This window comes from Bos javanicus, chromosome 10 (genome assembly GCF_032452875.1).
Source record: "Bos javanicus breed banteng chromosome 10, ARS-OSU_banteng_1.0, whole genome shotgun sequence".
Lineage (NCBI taxonomy): Eukaryota > Metazoa > Chordata > Mammalia > Artiodactyla > Bovidae > Bos > Bos javanicus.
In genome coordinates this window covers 91,427,638-91,447,183 of record NC_083877.1, presented here as the reverse complement: position 1 = coordinate 91,447,183, position 19,546 = coordinate 91,427,638, and the positions used below count along the sequence as shown (strand labels likewise).

Below are 19,546 nucleotides of genomic sequence, written 5' to 3'. Positions count from 1 at the left end.
TTATGTGTGTGCTTGTGTTCAGTCGTGTTGACTCAGTGGCCCCGTGGACTGTAGCCCGCCAGGCTCCTCCGTCCATGGGATTTTCCAGGCAAGAATACTGGAGTGGGGTGCCATTTTCTTCTCCAAGGGGTCTTCCCAGCCCAGGAATCAAACCTATGTCCCTTGCCTCTCCTGACTGCAAGCAGATTCTTTATTGCTGAGCCACAGGGGAAGCCCAATAACTATAATTATAGATTTGCATACTTTTTCCTTATAGTTCTACCAGTTTTGCTTCATATATTTTGACACTGGGTTAATATATACATACAATTTAGCACTGTTATCCCTTTTCCTTCAATTTTTTTTACTTATTCAACAACTCATATTTCTATTTTCGTATGTAGAAAATGAGGACGTTTAATACAGTTGGCCCTTGAACAACATGGGTTTCAACTGCGTATGTCCGCTTATATGCAGATTTTTATCGAGTAAATACTGCAGTACTACACAGTCTGCAGTGGATTGAATTCATAGATGCAAACTACGGATACGGAGGGCCAACTACAAGTTATATAAGGATTTTTGCCTGTACAGAGGGTCAACACCCCTAACCCCTGTGTTGTTCAAGGGTCAACAATATAGCCTTTCTCTCCAGCAAACCTATAATGAATGACTTCCAGTTTCTTATGAAATTCTCATGATTAATGAAAGCTGTCTGTCATTTGCTAACACCTCCGGCTTTCATCTTAAATGAAACTGAACTCCCTTTTGGTACATGAAAATGATGCTGTTAAGTCATTTTAGGATTATGTTCATGCATTTAGCTCAGAATAAATGGATTTTTATAAATGTGTGTGTGTGTATGCATGCATATGTGAAGCGAAAGTCACTCAGTCGTGGTTGACTCTTTTGCAACCCTGTGGACTATACAGTCCATGGAATTCTCTGGATCAGAATACTAGAGTGGGTAGCCATTTCCTTCTCCAGGGTATCTTCCTGACCCAGGAGTTGAACTGGGAGCCCTTCAGTTCCCCAGGGATTGAACCCAGGTCTCCTACATTACAGGCAGTTTCTTTACCAGCTGAGCCACCAGGGAAGCCCAAAAAACACTAGAGTGGGTAGCCTATCCCATCTCCAGGGTATCTTCCTGACCCAGGAGTTGAACTGGGGTCTCCTGCATTGCAGGGGGATTCTTTACCAGCTGAGCTATCAGGGAAACCCATGCATGCATATATATATACACACAGACACACACACACATACATATTTAGTCTTTTAACCTTTCTTTGGCATTTCATACATATAAGTGTGACAAAGAAATACAATATAAACTTGGTACCTAGTGCAGAGAACAGCAGCTAAGTCATCAGAGAGTCATGCTGAGTGAGGCCTTTCTGTATGTGAGTTTTGAGGAACCTGTCTGGGCCGCCTCAGTTCAGGTCAGTCCCTCAGCCACGTCCGACTCTTTGTGACCTCATGGACTGCCTGCAGTTGTTTCATCCAGCATTTTTGGCACCATTCTCAATCCCTTCGTCTCCCTTGACCCCAGTCATCCCCAGTTCCTATCTTTTAACTGGTATTCCCACTTCCATGTTTGGGGTACTCCAGCCTGTTTTCCACAGAGGCCAGAATAATCTTTGAGAAATACACATGGAAACATATCATTCCTCTCCTCAAAACCATTGATTGCCTTCTGATCGTACCTAAGGAAAAAAATCCGCACGCCAAATCCGACCTCTGGATATCACTTCAGTCGCTTCCCCAGGCTCAGTGTGCCTAAGCCGTGGGCTTTCCCTCAGTTCTTCAAACACACCGAACTCTTTCTCACCTCAGCACCTCCACAGGAGTCTAGAGCACCACTCTCTCACCACCTCACTGGGACTCCTCACCTCCTACTTTTTCCATCCTCCACGTACGATTTTCATCTGGCTGATTCATTGGTTCGTACTCAGCACTCAAGTATCGCCTTCAATATCATCTCCAGAGGTAACTTCTCTGGACCTCAAATCTAAATGTAGTTCTTCCTATTATTTACTCTTCTTCTTATAGTTCTTACCAGAGTTTTTAACTGAATTGTGTTTTGTATAGTTTGTTTAATGTTTTTCCCTTCTGCCATCCTTCAGGATCATTTGCATCGATGTTTTATACTTGCTCTTTGACCAGCACATAGTAGGTGCCAAATAAGTAATTATTGAATGAATGAATGAGTATGAGGAAGAAAAATGAAGTGTAGCAGATAATTAGAAAACATTTAGGAGGGAAAATATGCAATTTTTACTATTTATCAATGAAAGGTATATTAAAGCATCTGTTTTCTAACCTATTTAGCTAGTGAAATTATTCAAAGATAATTCCCCTTTTCAGCTAAGATTTGAGGAAAAGGAAAATTTCATAGAATCCACAAGGGTTCATTTTTGTTTATGTACTAAATATTGTTGAATGAGTAACAATATTTATAATCATGGAAAGCAGTCTAGGTAAATGTATTTAAAATCATCAAATTGTTTTTATTGGCACAGTATTTCCACCCAAGCATTTGTCATAAGGAATATTGCTAACCACGGGAAAGTTTATATATTTAAATATATTTTTCACAGTGTTATTTATAGGAGTAAAACATTGAAAAACCACCTAAATGCCCAGAAAAGTAAGACTTGAGTAAAGCATAGTATATTCACTAGGTAGTATATGAGTGGGGGGTAGTGAAAGTGTTAGTCACTCAATCGTATTCAACTCTTTGCAAACCCATGGGCTGTAGCCCGCCATGTTCTTCTGTCCATGGAATTCTCCAGACAAGAATACTGGAGTGGGTTTCCATTTCCTTCTTGAGGGGATCTTCCTGACCCAGGGATCATACCTAAGTCTCCTGCATTGCAGGCAAATTCTGCACCATCTGAGCCACCAGGGTAGCCCCTTATGTGAGTAACATAAGCTAAAGTAACATAAGCTAAATATAAGGATTTTCTACAACTTTGTATTAGTGCCTCTGCTGTTGTTGTTGTTTAGTTGCTAAGTCATGTCTGACTCTTTTGCGACCCCATGGACTGTAGCCCACCAGGCTCCTCTGTCCACGGGATTTCCCAGGCAGGAATACTGGAATAGGTTGCCATTTCCTTCTCCAGGGGATCTGTCTGACCCAGGGATCAAACCCTTGTCTTCTGAATTGACAAGCAGATTCTTTACCTCTGAGTCACCAGGGAAGCCCATTTATATTATTAAATATAAATAAATGAAGAGCGCAGAGTTTTACAGTAAAATTTACAAATCTTATCCACATGGGGGAAAAAAGAGTCTGGAAAGAAATATGTCATATTGTCATGGCTTTAGGTGATTTCCTTCTCTCTCTCTTTACATGGATTATAATATTAAATTGTGGTATAACATAGCTTGTATCTTGAAGTTCAGTTTTATTTTCAGTACATTTAAGTGAATCCTGAGCCTTACATATTGCAATGATTTGAACTGAAATGCCCGTGCTCTCTTTTTTTAGGATGACAGAAACTTTGCTGAAAGCTCCCATGCTTATGGGTTAGATCAGTCATCTTGTTGGCAGGATCACAGTCGCTTCCTGTCTAGTCCACGATTTTCCCACTTGAACTGTAAGTAATGATGCCCAGTACTAGCTTTAAAATTGGATTTAAGAAAATTCAGTTCATGGAAAGATTAAAGTGAAAGACCAGAGCTTGATAGTAATATTCATGTTGTAATTTTGAAAAAGTTTTCATTATGAACCATACAAATAATGCCCAAGGACATTTATAATATTAACCAACTTACTAAAAATATATGGAATCTCTTCTTTTTAGACTTTACACTTCTCACAAAAACTTAAAACTGAATCACTAAATCTTAATTAAGCAGTTTTTTTGGCATGGAGATTGCTAGTAACTGTGGGTGAGTGAGTAAGGAAGTTAGATTGTATTGTAATAAAATCCAAGTCTTCAAAAAGTAGAAAAACTATTCAGATATATCTAATTTTGTACCAAGAATAAGGATATGAAAACTATTATTGTGTAGGTTTCATTCTGTGAATAACATACTGTAAATATTAATAAAAGGTTATAACATTAACAAAGTGTGAGTCTGCTGACCCAGAATACCTTCCCCCACTTGTACTTCTCCTTGGATGCAGTGTCCTTAAAAAAACCTTCAGAACTCACAGTTTTAAGTATGGTTGCTGTTATGAGTGCTCACAATGCACATTACAAATTTCCTTTAAAACCTTTCTTGGAAAATTATGGAATTATTTGCTATTCAGTGACATTTCATTTACTGATTCTTCTCTTCACCCAAGAGTGAACTCCATGATAGGGGTGATGTTTATACACCACTGTTTCCTCAGCATTCTATATGGAACTTGGCACACAGTAAATGCTCAGTTAATGTAAGATGAATGAGTATATGAATTTTTTTATTTCAAGTCCACTTCTATCCAAGCCATTTGGGATTCAAATGTTAATAGATTCTTGTTTAGATCATCATTTAGCTCTTCAGTTTCCCATGGACATAGAGTTTGTACATTCAGTTGGACAGTGCTGTCATTTTAAAAAGCTAGGTTTCTATAAAATAAAATATCAAAATTAGCCACAAAGAAGTAGGTCAAATATAAAATAATAACTCATTTTTTATGATTTATATTCATGGATTCATTGAATAAATATTTATCAGTTTCTGACAAATGGTTTGGCTTCCATTATATCATGATTATTTTATTCCAACAGCTAAGCATTTTCCCTTTCCTGTCCTAACCCCATTTTTCCAAGTGATTTTATATATTTTCATAAACCCTCTGCTATTCTAATCTGGCAGTCACCCTTCAATTTGGATCATATCTCAGGTTGGTTCTGGTACCTCAGAATATGATATATATATAGTTATACAAAATTTTTATTTTTCATATTAAGCAATGGAAAAATTTCCTCAGGTCTGTTTGATGTATGAAAACATGGAAGAGGAGGAGGGTGGGGACCGAGCACCAAAAACCAACATGGTACCCCATCCGTTAAGACATCAAGAGCCTGGAAATAAGCAGCGGCAGGCTATGAGCACAGAGGGCTTTGTTCTACTGGCATTTCATTTTGCCTTTATAACTTGCAGAAAGCTCCTTAGAAAGGTTCCTCCTTAGAAAGGCTCCTAGAAAGGTTCCTTTGAAGACATTAAGGGGAAAACATCAACATTTTTAGAATTTTATTTAATATTATGACAGGCAGTAGAAGAAACTGTATTTGGCTTTTCACTCCGTAGCATTTCATGACTAACACTGGTCATTTCCTAAGATGTAGTACTCACAGGCTGCTGTAGGCTTCTATATAAATACACTGACACAGAAAATTAAGTAAGAATCAGGAAAAATATCATTGAGAACATTATTTGGATAAGGAAATACTTTATTAGCCTATATTATATAATCTGACTGAAAAAATAGCTTAAAAAGTAAACCTCTTTATTAATTTATTGATTATTTATACATATCCATATATTTTGCTATTCTTTTTAACAAGTTTTATGATTTTCCTCCCATACGTACCTCCCCCATGTTTTTAAGGATACTTTAAAAAGTTTAATCATAGGTGCCTATTGTTACTCATTTTAGGTGATTTAATAAACATTTCTAGAAATAATATTTATTCTAATTTACTTTTCTGATGAACTTTGAATTTTCTGTATGTTTTTCATGATGGCTTTTGGAATTGAATTATGATCACCCTGGATACTTCTCCATTTTTTTGTGGTACACACAATTTCAGCTTAGTTATAGAAGTTATCCTGTCCTAAAAATTTTCTTGACACTGCAAAATTAAAACGGAGATTTGTCAAGATCAACAAAGAGAAAAATGGAGCCTGCAGTAAGTTGATAATACAGGGAACAAAAGACATCTTAAAAATATGAATGTCCTCAGAGATATGAGGAGGTAGTGCAACCAGTAAAAATAAGAGCAAGATGCTATGAAAAAGGAGCACGAGCTAGGCGGCCTCGGAAATGTTCAATATGATAAACGAGAAAGGTGGGAAACGACAAAGTTGAGAAACCTCAAAGAAAGCAGAAGATAAGGAAAAAGGGCAATAGAAGAGAGAAAATATTCAGAAAAACCAATACAGGAAGGACAGACCGTGACTAGTGAGAGTCCTGGAAAGAGAGGACAAGAAAGCAGGACAAAGGCCAGAAGTGGGCAGATGACACGGCCCGCCCAGTAAACGGCTATTGCACAGCTGTCGCCCTGAGGTTTTTTCTTCCCCTTCCTCCTGTATGGTGGATGCCCTGTTTCTTTGGTCACCCCCGGCCTTCCTCTGCTGGTTTCAGTTCTTTTGCGGGAGCACATCCAAGAAAGGGAGGTAAATTTTTCATTTTCGTATTTCTGAGAATGGGTTTCTTCCATTCACACTTAACTGAGACTTTGGCTGGCTATAAAATTCTGGGTTAAAAAAGACTTTCCTTCTGAAGTCATCACACAGTTATCTTCCAAAATCTAGTGTTGCTATTGAAAAACCTTCTGTCCTTTCCATTTGACTCCCATTCCTCTGACATGATCGTTTTCACCATTGCTATCCCCCTGCACCTTGGCCTGGCAACTTTTAGGATTGTCTCTTTAACCTCTTTGAGTTTTGTGATGGTATGTCTCCCATGAGTCTTGTTTTACTGAGTTTTCTACGTATTTGCTCTGGGGTTTTTTAATCTGGACATTCGTATTCTTCAATTCTCTCATAGGGAAGGAAGAAACAAAAGATTCTACCAGGAAAAGCTTTAGGAAATAAAAAAAAAACTGGATAGATTATTGGATTCATTTGAGCACTTAGAAAAACTAGTAGGTACATGACAGGTCTAACTGAGCTATTAGAAACAATTGAGGGTGGTTATGGAGAAAGAGTAAATAAAAATACATAAAAACACAGGTCAATTACTAGCTCCAGGAAAAAAATGAAAAGAAACAGTGTCAGAGTAACCCTATTAGGTTTGTATGAGCCATATTTACAGTCAATATAAATACTCACTATTGACATAACTGGGAGTCCAGACGTAACTATATAGGGAGGATGGGGTGAAGGGGAGTGGATGGGTGTGGATACGTCTAAAAACGATAACTCAGAAAATAGCAATATGAGCTGCTTTTTCTCTCAAAAATTGAAGTAAATACAGAAAATAAAGCTAAAAGAGTTGATTGTGGTTGACTCCCGGGAGCAGGTGTGTGGGTTGGGAGGGAAAGGGCAAGAGGCCGCAGTCTTTTCCACGTAGTCCTTTGGTGCTGTTTGATATGTGTATGTATGGACACTCTGGCTAAAAAGGAATCTTATAAAAATAAAATGCTACTAAGAAAACTCCAGCTTTTATGTCTGACTAGCATGTGCTGGATTTTGCTTTCACCTTCTGATTGCACCATGAAAGCTGTTGGGGAGGGGGGCGGTTAGAGCAGCTGAGACCTGCGTGGAGACAAGGCGGGAAACTGAGGTGCTGAGGTTGATGCGAGTTTCTGAGCCCACGGAACAGGCTCCTTCTGACTCAGGTTGGGATTTGCCCTGGATGAGGCTCTTTTGTCTGTGCTGAAGACGCTAAGGCACTGATGCTGCTGATTTCGGTGCCCCGTCAAAACTGTGACCTAACGAAAGTGCAGAATCACTGACCATGGAAAAAACAAAGGAAATGGGAAAATACTGCATAATTTGTGGTCTCTGAAATGACCCAGCCTTAATGGAAGTTTGTTTTCAGTAGTAATTTATGTCAGCTTTGTGTAGTTCAGGTCAATTCAAGAAAAGGTAGATGGTTCCCTGCCAGGAGGACGGGGAGAAATGTATAAATTGTAAGTTTATACGACCATTGGAAATAGGAACACAGAAATCCATTATTTACAGCCATGATTACTACCAAATTTATCCTGGCTGGCTGGAAGCTATGGCCATGATTCAGGACACTCTTTTAGCAGGCTTGGATTCCATTACCTGTAGCCTGTAGACAGTGGGGGCTTAGTGAGGGAGACTCATGATGCCAGCTTTGGAAACTGTCACTTTTACTTTTTTATAAGTAGTGACCGACCACTGGTCTCCATGGATAGCTCCTTGTAGGCTAAAGGACACAGTTTCCGGACTGGGCTTTCACTCCCAGGGCCCAGACCAGACTGGATTTGAGTGAAGTCTGGAGCAAACTGATGACTTCTCGACATCTCGAGTGCTTTGAAATTCAAATGCTAAATGTTGGTGGAGTTGGTATCTATCAACTCAATTTTAAACATAAATGCAGATTGCAATTTTTCTATAATTCTAGCATTGTTGTAAATAATGTTTATTTAAATATATATATATATAAATAAATAATCCCAGAAAGAAAGGACTGTGGTTTTTTCATGGGGTTACTTTAGGAGTTGAAAGTGAATCTTACATATTAATTTAACTTGAAATTCTTAGAAAAGCAAATCAATGAAAGTTAATAAAAAAACTTTTTTTTTTTTTCACTTCCTTACTTCAGATACTGCTGCTCTAAAAAGAAAAGTTAGTGTAGTTAATATGTGTTAAAGGTGAAATGACAGGACATTCCTGGACCAGGACTTTATATTAGTGACTGGGAGGTTATAACTGAGCTGAAACCTGAATGGCAAGAAGAACCAGCTGAGTTAAAATTGGGTAGGACGCATCTTCCTAGTCCAGGGGCAGAACTGGAAAGACCCCAGGGGGAGAAAAAGAGGAAGGAGAATGAGTGAGGGAGAGAGTGATTGGGGGAGAGCGTGGCAGGACATGAGGTCCCGCGGCAGCCTTTTCAGCCACCAGCAGATGTTCGGATTTTATTCTGATTTCACTGGGAGGCCATGGAGGGTGTGATAGGAAGGGATAACGCAGCAGAGTGGCATAGTCTGATGAACATTTTAGAAAGGTAATTCTGGTGTGTGGAAAACAGGGAAAGATGAAAATAGGAGAGAAAATGGTGGCTTGGGCTGGAGTGATGGTATTAATAACAGAGATGGTGTGAGGCAGAAGGACTCAGGTGAAATGGAAGGCAGACTCCTCGGAACTTACCCTTAAATGGGACGGGTCCAGCAGGCAGGCCATGGAAGGAAGGAACCAAGGTTTCAGAAACTGGGTGCACAAGTATATCATTTTCTAAGATGACGAAGAGCAAGGGATAGGCAGGCAGCCGAGATGAAGAAACCAAGTGGGAGGGCTGACTGATATATTTGGATATAGGCATCTGGAGCTCAGAAGAGAGGTAAGAGGTGGTAGAAAAACATTAACCTAGATTCCACATCTAGGCTCAGTTTCCTTTTGTGTAGAACAGAGGTTTCTATAAAAAGGAAGCCCTTCAGATTTCTTCTTCTAAAAGTCTCTGTGCTTTAATGTCACTATATACTAATCAACACCCGCCTTCTACCCTCACTCTTCAAATCCAAAACAAACAAATGACATGGATATGTGGGGTTTTTTTAATATAGTAAATTATTTTATTCCTCAATTGAAGATTTGGTAGTCCATGTAAAGCTTGCAGAAAACTAGTAATCAAATGCAACGATTGCTTATAGCTTTGTCAAGCCAGGGGTTATATTCATCCAGGTGTATTTTTCTCTTTTCTCTCACCCTGCCAGCATTTACCCAAAGAACAGTCGCTCCAGACTCACCTTCAATCAAGGAAGATGCCCCAAGTTTACTGATGGATGAAAGAAGTCCACAACCCAGAAAGGAGGAATACGAAAGCAAAAACAGCAAAATGTAATTAGTTACTCTACCTGAGTGTTTTACAAATAGTAGTATATGTATCCTTGCCACAGTTTGGCCCAGATAATCTAGCAGACGTGTCTGAAGCTTCTGCTCTTCAGCATTGCCAAACAGCGACTGAGAGACAGTGCAGCTGGTCTTTGTGGATGATATAAGTTAAACCAATCCAAACAATATCAGCTTGTGAATGACATACAGCCAACTTACTGGCAACTTACACCAGCAGAGAAAGAAGAATATTTTTCACCTTGCATTTTCCATTTTCAGGGGTAGTCAGTCACATTTTTCTGACCAAAATTTGGATTTATAATTGAGGTCTTTCAAAAATGACTGGCTGAAAAAAGAGGAATATGTGTTCTCCTTGAGGCAGAAGTTGCGGGCACTTTGAATTCAGGGTGCATTTGTATAGAAGTGATTTTATTTTGATGCTTTCTCCCTCATAAATTATCATGTGTTATAACATGTCATGGAGATATGCATATATAACATTAGACAGTCCACTTTATAAATGCTCAGGATTGTTAACATCCATCATCTCAGCAGTCTGTTACTACATGCAGTATCTTAAAATTATTTCCAATTATCCATTTTTGTAACAATGAAGAATTTACAAATGAAATCTGAATTGTTAGAGTTACAAAGAATTTGTAGCGTAATTTATTTATTTGTCTTTTTGTGGCCAAATATCCCACTGTGATCACTCCGGTCATATCCTGGACCTTCTTTGGTTTACTCTGACCGGAATCATTAGCACCAAACTCCTGTGTCCATGAGATTTACTTGCCAAGAGTTCTAGTATAATCTGTTACTATCTGTCTAAATTCTTAGAGTGTCTTAAGAGTCTTTCTCAACATCAAAGTGTTTTTAAGAACCTATTCTCTTTACATGTTGATTTACCAATGAAGAAAATTTTTTATTAAATGCTAAAGAAGAGTAAACAGCCAGGAACTAAATCCCACTGGGTCGTGATGGAAAGATTCTGAACAGAGACAAGGACAATAAAGCAGCGTCTTCATAACGTGCATTACATTTTGTGTTCGTTAAAATCCACTTGCTGTTTAGAGCTCTCACATTTCATAAAGATGTTTCTTGTTCTACTCAAGATATGTTCTCCTAATTTACCATATTTAAATGTGCAGAAGAAATGGCATTCTCCATGAACTCAAATGCAACAGTTACTACAGAAGACAGAATGTTTTATTTCACAATTTACCAATACAGCGTATACAACCTCTGATAATGCAGTCATGCATTTTATCATTTGTTCATCCAAAAACCTTTTACTGAGTTGTTGCTATAGGCTAATCACGGGGTTAAGAAGGAAAACGAGACCCAAAAACAGGTGCGCGTGTCCCAAACTTTATTTGGCATTAGGAGTTACATGAAAAAGGAGTGATGTGCTCATGCAGGCTGGAGAAGTTCTGGAGTAGACACCACTAAGCAGGCTTGGTTTGGTTGTGTCTAACCTTAACCTTGAGACTTGGAGCTGCTAATGTGCCAACGAACACCAGAGGTTTCAGTGCAAGTGGAATTATTACCCTTTAGTAATATCTGGGATATTGAGAAATTATGTCAGTATTTTCATTGATGTTTTAACTAATACTATTTTTATCTACGTGGATCTAAATGACTGGGAAGAAAACAAGGGAGAAATTAACAGGTTTTACTTAAATCCTACAGGTAGATGTTAGATAGCTTTTCATTTACTGCATTACTAGGAACTTCATGTGGTCCATTCTATTTAATAGAAACTGATCTAAAACATTATTAGCTTTTCGTGGGGGAATAAAAACATTATTAGCTTTTTAAAAAAATCTGTGGTCATTAGAAAAAGTTACATCAGGCCAGTTAAGCCTGAAAAGTGGAGGTAGCTCAGATTTTGTACTTGGCACATCCTTGAAAGCATGTTAGGTGATGATTTTATAACAGAAAAGGATCTTATAAAAGGCCTTTTTTTTTAATCTGGAAAAAAAATAAAGCATTGTATATTACTGAAGTCCCTGTACTATGGTTGGATGAATGAAGGTGTCTGACTTTAAGTATGGAACACACAAGAACTTCAAAGGCAAAGTCAACTTTTTGTGAGCAACAGTTTTGTCGAAATACCTTGGCCCTCTGTTTATATGGAGTTAAATCCAAGGACCTGTCTCCTCTGAGGATTTTTCCTATCTCTTGCAGTCACCATAAGCTTGAGTTGGAAATTTAAAAGGAATGCTAAGGAAACACTAATAGTTTGTTTTGTACATTTCAGAAGCCAGAACGATTTTCCCTTTACGCACCCCTTTGGCAGGATAACGTGTGATATCAGCCCCATTGAGCTGAGGCTGGTCGGCCATGTTGCTCATAGCACTAGGACATTGGACAGGATAAACCTTATTCTGGAAATGATAGTGGTCCCAGACTTAATTTGAAGATTGACCTTTTCAGTTTAATAATTTTGATTCTTCTGGCCATCTTTCTCCCTAAACACACTAAACTTCCACTGAAGTTACTGAAGGCCGCAGATGGGAGAAACACAGCTGGGAGAAATCTGGCTTGATGTTTTTCCCATTGGCTAAGGTTATTATTATTTCCTTGACTAATGTCTGATTTGAAGGCTGGAAACCAGTTGGTTATATAACATCTTATGCATCCGGCTTACCAGAATCACAAAGTTGCCTTCTTGTTACAGTTTACATATTTTTACTAATAGATATATTTACTATTTTTACTATAGCTGAACAAAACCGTGCACATAAGGCGTTTGAATTTTAAGGTTATGTGGATAAAAAGCACCTCCCTGCTTGGCTAAGAATGCAGTTAAGTCTTTTTTTCTTCATTTTCCTCCTTTCAGCTGTGGCAAATGCATAAGGCTCAGGTCAGAGGTATGTAAAGGCTTCTTATAATCACAGTGATTATTATACTAATAGTGTATAGATTAGTTCCCTAATCTATATCGGATCTTATCATTAAAAAAAATTGTTTTGTGTAGGACTTAAATCTTCCATATACATAGGTGTTGTATTTACTTTGCAACCCCTTTTTAGGAAGGGGTAAATATCTCAAATTGTTTTACTGAGAATTTGTACTATAAGCCCAACTACACATTATATGGTGAAGGCCAAGAATGTGAATGATCACTGAGGAAGCAATTCCTTCTCCAAGATTCTTACACCCCTCCCCAAACAAACTGTCCCAGTGTTTTCTCTCAACTTAAAACAAAACAGAAAATTTGTGATTTTCGTGGCCTTCAAATGCGGAAGCTATCCTCACGAAAGCATCTGGTTTTCTTGGATCAAAAGTAAACCATGAACCTTCAGCTGGAAAGTAAGTTTGGGAAAGTTTGTATATAAAGGCATTTCATGCTCTGAAGTATGATACGAAAATAGTCACATCTTTCAACTTTTAAGTTCCCGAAAGTTTAGCAGTAAAAACATATCAGCTTATTCCCTATTTCAGGAAAAAAATTTAAACCATGAAAGATTCCATTTAGTTTCATTTCCGTACAAAACACAACACATCTCATTTAAGGCTAGGAGAAGTGCTTACATCTAGAAGCAGAACTTTGGATTCTAAGCCCCCAAATAAATTTCAAGGAAGTCTCCCTTGCTTTTTGATCAGTAACATAGTAAACGATTTTGCTGTGCTCTGATAAAACCAGCTGAACCTCCAAGTTCTAAGCTCATCTGTCCCCATCTTAGCCTCTGTGGCTCTATCCACCCCATGCCTATGTCCCACCCAAATCCAAGCCCAAACCAAGTCACTTGGAGTTTTACCAAGTCAGCCTCTACTACTCACCTCTGGAGTCCGATAGGTCTCCGTAGCCTACAATGAAGGGGCTGGCTGGCTGGTGTTTATAACACCTTCATGTCTTGAAGGACCGGCCAGTTAAAAGGATTTGAGTGTCACATGTCTTGGACTACTCTCCTGGTTGAAAACCCAGGAATACTTCTGTAGCTGGTATCTTTTCCTCCGTAATACAGCTTAACTCTGACATAGTGCAAAGCCATGAGACAAACATCGGCTTGAACTTGCTGCCTTGCTCTCTGCAGGAATATGTGGTATTTCTAAACATAGCAGATGTTAGTTCTCTTTCAGGACAGTAAAAACAACAAACATATAATCTGATGGCCTCCCCTTTTCAGGGGTTTTCCAGGTGGCGTTAGTGGTAAAGAACCTGCCTGCCAATGCAGGAGACATAAGAGAAATGGGTTCGAGCCCTGGGTTGGGAAGATCCCCTGGAGAATCCTGTGGACAGTGGAGCCTGGCAGGCTACAGTCCATAAGGTCGCAAAAATACACAACTGAAGCAACTTAGCATGCACACACCACCTTTCAGAATGTAAAACCTTGTGCTTTTGAGCATATAGGTGGGGCATGAAAAAAGGGCTGCAGTAGTCAAATTAGAGTCATACATTTATAACCTGTAATTGTAACAGTAACTTGCTGTTCTACGGCATTGGCTGCATACTTGCCATTCCCTGGAATGAATGCTGTTTTCCTCAAGTTGGCAGATGGTGGACATTTATGCCCAGACTGTCTTCTATCATTTCTCCATAGATCCTCACGAGTTGACACCCTCTCATTTTTCATCCTTTGGTAAAGCATTTTGACTGGCATTATTTAAATAAAAAGCAAAAATTACCATTTATCCTTAAATATAGGAGCTCTGTGTCATCTGTATACTCAACTGAAAATAAAAGATCAGAATACTGGCTTGAAGCAGTATTTTTTTAAACAAAATTAGTGGATTTTAAACCACCACCAGTTCAGATGTCATAATTTAAGAGAAAATATCTTATTCTGAGGGAAAGGAGGATAACATCATATGTTCGTTTGTAACTAGTTGGACAATCTCCTTTAGATTCTGACTTCATGTTTTTGTAAAATCATGCTTTTTTTGAAATTGTTACCAAGCCTCCAGAGTTGGTCCCCCAGCGAGGGTCCTTCTGCCCAGTGTTGATCAAGCCAATAGAACGAGAAGCAAAGAGGAGCCTTATTCTTTGATCAGAGAATGAGGAGGTATGAGCTCTGGAGGACACAGTCTCCTGGACTGGCCATGGCTGGGGCTGCTTTATAAGGGTCCCAGCAGCAGGGAGGGGCAGGGTGCAGGGGTCTGGTGAGGGGGGCACAGCTGGGCCACTGAGACCCCAGATCAGTGTTGACACCTTGTGCGGTGTCTCTGCACAAGGCCCGCTACCATCATCTTAAATCAGTGTTGTGAGTTGCCTTCAGCATAGCCCATCAGAGCTCTGTCCAGAATGGCCATTTGGCCCTGGGAACTCTGGTCTGAAAGGCCAGATTGGAGGCGTCTGCATGCTATAAGCAAGTGGAACTAGACTAAGGACCAAGGCGGGGAAAGTTACATTTTATTTTATTACCCATATTCTATTTTTATTTCCTGTGAATTTTTTATGGGCTTTGCCTGTGACAGTGGGACACATCTTATTTTTATGATATGTTTTCCATCAAATTACAGTCTCCTTTTTTTTCCCCCTTGCAAATATTTCAATTTATTTCTGAATCATTTGAAGCCACCAAGGGTTCAGATGGCTTTTAAAAGCCCCAGCTTGGCCAACAGCGTGAAAACTTGTACTTTAAGATAGTGCATCTCTCTTTGTTCTTGACATAATATATTTCAAATGAAATTTTTTTTTCCCTTCAAGTTTTTCTCATTTCTTCCCCTGGGATCCATAGTCATTTCCTCAAGCATCTTTGGAAGCCAACTGTGTCCTTGATTTGGGCCAGCTTGTAGACTGGAGTCATGCTCACGTGCCTGGGCAGGCATTTTAAGATACCAAGACAATGCCACCATAAAGAGTGAGATTAACACATGAAACACAAGTTGTTTTTTTTAATGATCTGGCTGATCTGTTAACTAGGTGTGAAAGACTTCTTGGTAAGACAAGATTGTTTCTTTTCATCCTTGTGTGATGATACACAGCTGTTTTTTAAGCAGTTTGGCCATCTGATGAGAGGAGCTGACTCATTGGGAAAGACCCTGATGCTGGGAAAGATTGAGGGCAAGAGAAGAGGGTGACAGAGGATGAGATGGTTGGATGGCTTCATTGACTCAATGGACATGAATTTGAGCAAACTCCAAGAGCTAGTGAAGGTCAGGGAAGCCTGGTGTGCTGCAGTCTAGCATAGGGTCACAAAGGGTCAAACACGACTTAGCAACTGAACAAAAATATGTATTTTATATATCAGGACTTATTTCTATCCCTTTTTTATTTTTTAACCTTAAAGCCAACAGAGCAATTCCCAAATTATGCGTCATGTTGGACTTAGGATTTAAAATCTAAATGTCTTAATATATCCCCTTACAAGACATTTTTTTTTCCTTTTCAGCTCCCAAAGCCAGCTATTATCAGATCATACTGCATAACTCTTACTCAGTGTTATCCCTAGGGTAGTGGTAACGCTAGTTTAGATTTTGTTTGTCCATTATTGCTGAGCACTTAGCTGAATAAGGGAATGGAGAGTGGCAGGAGTTCTGTAAAATGATATGAACACAGAGGAAGCTGTGTCGCCTTCAACAACAATATCTTAAAGTGTTTACTTGAAAGAAGAAACTGCGGTAGCCCTCCGTCCTTTATCTGATGCAAGGTCCTGGAAAGCAGCGTTGCCAGAAGTCCTGTAGAACTTGTGCACCATAAAGGCCCATTTCTGATGAAAATGACACTGTTCCTTAATGTTCTTGACGGACTGCTTGCTGGCCGTGTGGACTGGGATGCAGAGTGGCCTTATTGCAGATAGATTTTTTCAGTCTGAGTGCCCTGTGTTTGTCTGTCATTTGGGATTTTCATCTTATTTATTCCATAGGTGTGATTTATGACGGCCATTTTGAGAACTTCCCATCATGCTGAACCTCGAGCCGTCGGTTACCGGAAGTAAAGCAGCCATGGCAGCAAAGCCATCTAACATGGTGGCTTTGGGGAGGTCAGGCAGTTAAAAGAAGTTCGGAGAAGCCTAGAGACTTTGGCCTCTTTTTATTTATTTATTTATTTTCACTCCAAGCTGAATAAAATAGATGCATCAGTTCTAACGAGGAACTTCCTGCCCAGAGTCACTGGCAGAGCAGTCTCCTCCCAACAGCTGCAAACTTGAGAGACCTCACGCTGCTGGCCAAGGTTCATTCTGTGCTTTGACTTAAGACCACAGCCAGTAAAGCCAGTGTGTACCGTGGAAAGAGTTTCCCACTTTTTCCATTGGAGCAGCCTTTGGTGAGGTTAGTTTGACTGTTCCAAATTAACAGTGGTGGGTCATTGCTCATTTTTAAAATTTTAACTGTGCGTAAACCTACTGATTAGATTCCACTGAGGACAAGTCATAATTTTCTGAGGAAAATACATATCTTTTTATTCAGTACTCCTTACAGCACTGGTTTTCAAAGTGTGGTCCCCAAACCAGTGGCAGCAACAGGAAGCACCTAGGATCTTGTAAAAACTACAAATTTCTCATCTCCAGACCTAAGGATTCAGAAACTGGGGAAAGTGCCAGCAGTCTGGGTTCTAATAAGTCTTCTAGGTGATTCTGATGAATGTTCAAGAGTCATATGAACTTAAAAGTTCATTTGATTACAACCTTCTCTGAGCTTTAGTCTATCCCAAAACCAAAAAAAAAAAAAATTATTTTCCAGTTCCTAATATATATTCTCCCAGGTATCCAAACTATGACTCCAGGCCCAGGTCACCCAGGTTAAGGAGATAAAGCAGCTTCCAAAGGTGCTTGATTTACTATTAGAGGTCACTTCTCCTTTGCTTCACCTAGCAAGCTTCTATTAACAAGAGCTTGTCAACCATTGAGAATCATCATCAGGGCATCTAATTAAATCAGGACCTACAGGTATAGCTCTTCTCTCTGGTGAAATGCAGACTAATATTTGATTATCAAAAGGATGTGAACTTCTTTGGGGCAGAATTTTTATCCTGTTTCCTCCCAGGAACTTGAAAGATTTGAGGCATTGGTTCTATATTGTCATTTTACATGTGATTTCGAATTTTCCTGTCTATACCAATGGCTCACAGTCATCCATTGTGGGTCAGAGTAACATTTCCAGACTCTGACATTGTCACTTTAAGAAAGATTTTGATTTAATGACTGTTGAATGTTTAAGTCTCATCCAACTTTTCCTCATTGTCTGTAACTGAGACCAGATATTTATTACATTGGTCCATCTCTTTATCCTCTGATAATTAATGGATAAATAGAATTTGTCTTGGCTTTTTATCTTACTTTTTTTTTTTACCCTCCATTATGTATCACTGATCATTTGACTGGTTTCAAATCAGGTTGCTTCCCCATCCCTGTATATACTTAGAAATGGACTAAATCAAAATCTATATAGAATTCTCCAATTCTCTTAACTAAAGCTTTTAAAGCACTTCTTTCAGTTTCTGAACACTTGAATTACATATTACACTATGCCATCCATCAAAGAAAGTATGGGTTTTGGAAGAGTCTTGTTTTTTGAGCAACCACACTGTGACAGGATCCATCCAGAGACTTTGCTGAGGAACTTACACTGCCAGCTAGCCAACTGCAGCACTCAAATTACTGAAATTTACAGGTCTTGCATAAATAACAAAACCAAATAAGTTGCAGATAGCATAACCCCTCAACTGTGTTTGAAATGTCTTCAGTAATTTTAGGGTTTGAAATTCATAGCAGGTAGATACATAGATAACTTTTTTTATAAAAGACTTTTGAATATACAAGTGCATCGTATTACACCTGCTGCTATACGCTTTGGAAAATCTTCCCATTGTTGATCAGGGACTGTGCCAACCACATAGTTATGTTCATATGTTACTCAGGACTAGTGACCTTCTATCCAAGAAAGCATTATTTCCATTAATTTAACTGTCTATCACATTTCCATATCATTCATTAGTGTGAATCTAGTGTGTCTTGTTTAATTGGCTTACAAAGGTTTTCTGTACATATTACCAACCTTAACCTTATAATTTTAAAGAGTTTAAATATAATTTCTTCACTTAATGTGCTGATAAATTTGATTAGCTGGATATGTATGCTTAAATGTGCTCATACTTCTTAACTCCTGCCTGCCAATTATAATAGTTATGCACCATTTGAAATTGATATAGCAGACTTGCACGTGCTAAACCTGTCATGCCTATCAACATTTTGCTGGTTATTGTTCTCAGAAAAGAGAAGGAAAGTGAACTTTCGAAAGGTAAGTACAAAGTTGTGCATATTTAGATAGTATCAGATAATATAGGAAGACAGCCAAAACCCTTCCATTGTCCTTGATCTCTTCTGACTATAAACACTAAAGGTGAAGAACCAGTTTGGCACAGCCATACAACCCAAAATAATCCTTCTTGTTTTAATATTTTGCTTTTGGGCAACATTTACTTTCCAGAAATAAGAATATTGTGTACGTGTGAAAATGTATTATTCACTGGGCATTACATGAAAATTTCATTCAGATTCTGAGAACTGTTACTGAAGATGGGCTGAGCTTCTCATGGACAGATCTCATGTGAGAACAATCAGTTCTGGAGCCACCGAGATCCAGATGTCCAACTGAACAGCTGCCATCCTCTGCAGTAACCTTGACATCACTGCTTTTGAGTTGTGACCATGTGTTATGCATTTCTTATCCTGACGCCCAGGATTGAGGTCAGATGTTGTCTACCCTTAATTTTGTCCTTTGGGACTCTTTATATTTCTCAGTGGGACGTACGGGCTCAGATACTGGTACTGCAGAGCAGCTAAAGGAAAACTTTCTCATGCAACGTTCATGCAAGTAGATGTTCAGGCTAAAGCTTCATTACCCTTAAATATTTAGTGTTGATTGCTCTTTTCAGACAGTGATTAGAAGTGAACTGGGAACAAAGTAGGCATCTACAGAAGAAAGAAGAAAACGT

The 19,546-nt window shown here is 38.9% G+C and overlaps 1 protein-coding gene and 1 long non-coding RNA gene across 12 annotated transcripts in view; one reads left to right on the top strand and one right to left on the bottom strand.

Annotated features, from left to right (window-relative positions):
* Window positions 1-10,912, top strand: part of CEP128 (centrosomal protein 128) — a 475,959-nt gene extending 465,047 nt beyond the window's left edge. For all 11 annotated transcript variants that reach the window (XM_061429611.1, XM_061429609.1, XM_061429607.1 and 8 more), the window contains 2 exons: window positions 3,470-3,578; window positions 9,543-10,912. In XM_061429611.1, coding sequence (XP_061285595.1) covers window positions 3,470-3,578; window positions 9,543-9,670 — 237 coding nt within the window. In that variant the 3' untranslated portion in view covers window positions 9,671-10,912. The remainder of the gene's footprint in view (window positions 1-3,469; window positions 3,579-9,542) is intronic.
* A 106-nt stretch (window positions 10,913-11,018) lies between these two features.
* Window positions 11,019-19,546, bottom strand: part of LOC133255058 (uncharacterized) — a 29,292-nt gene continuing 20,764 nt past the window's right edge. The window contains exon 3 of the long non-coding RNA XR_009738854.1: window positions 11,019-19,523. This is a non-coding gene — a long non-coding RNA (uncharacterized LOC133255058). The remainder of the gene's footprint in view (window positions 19,524-19,546) is intronic.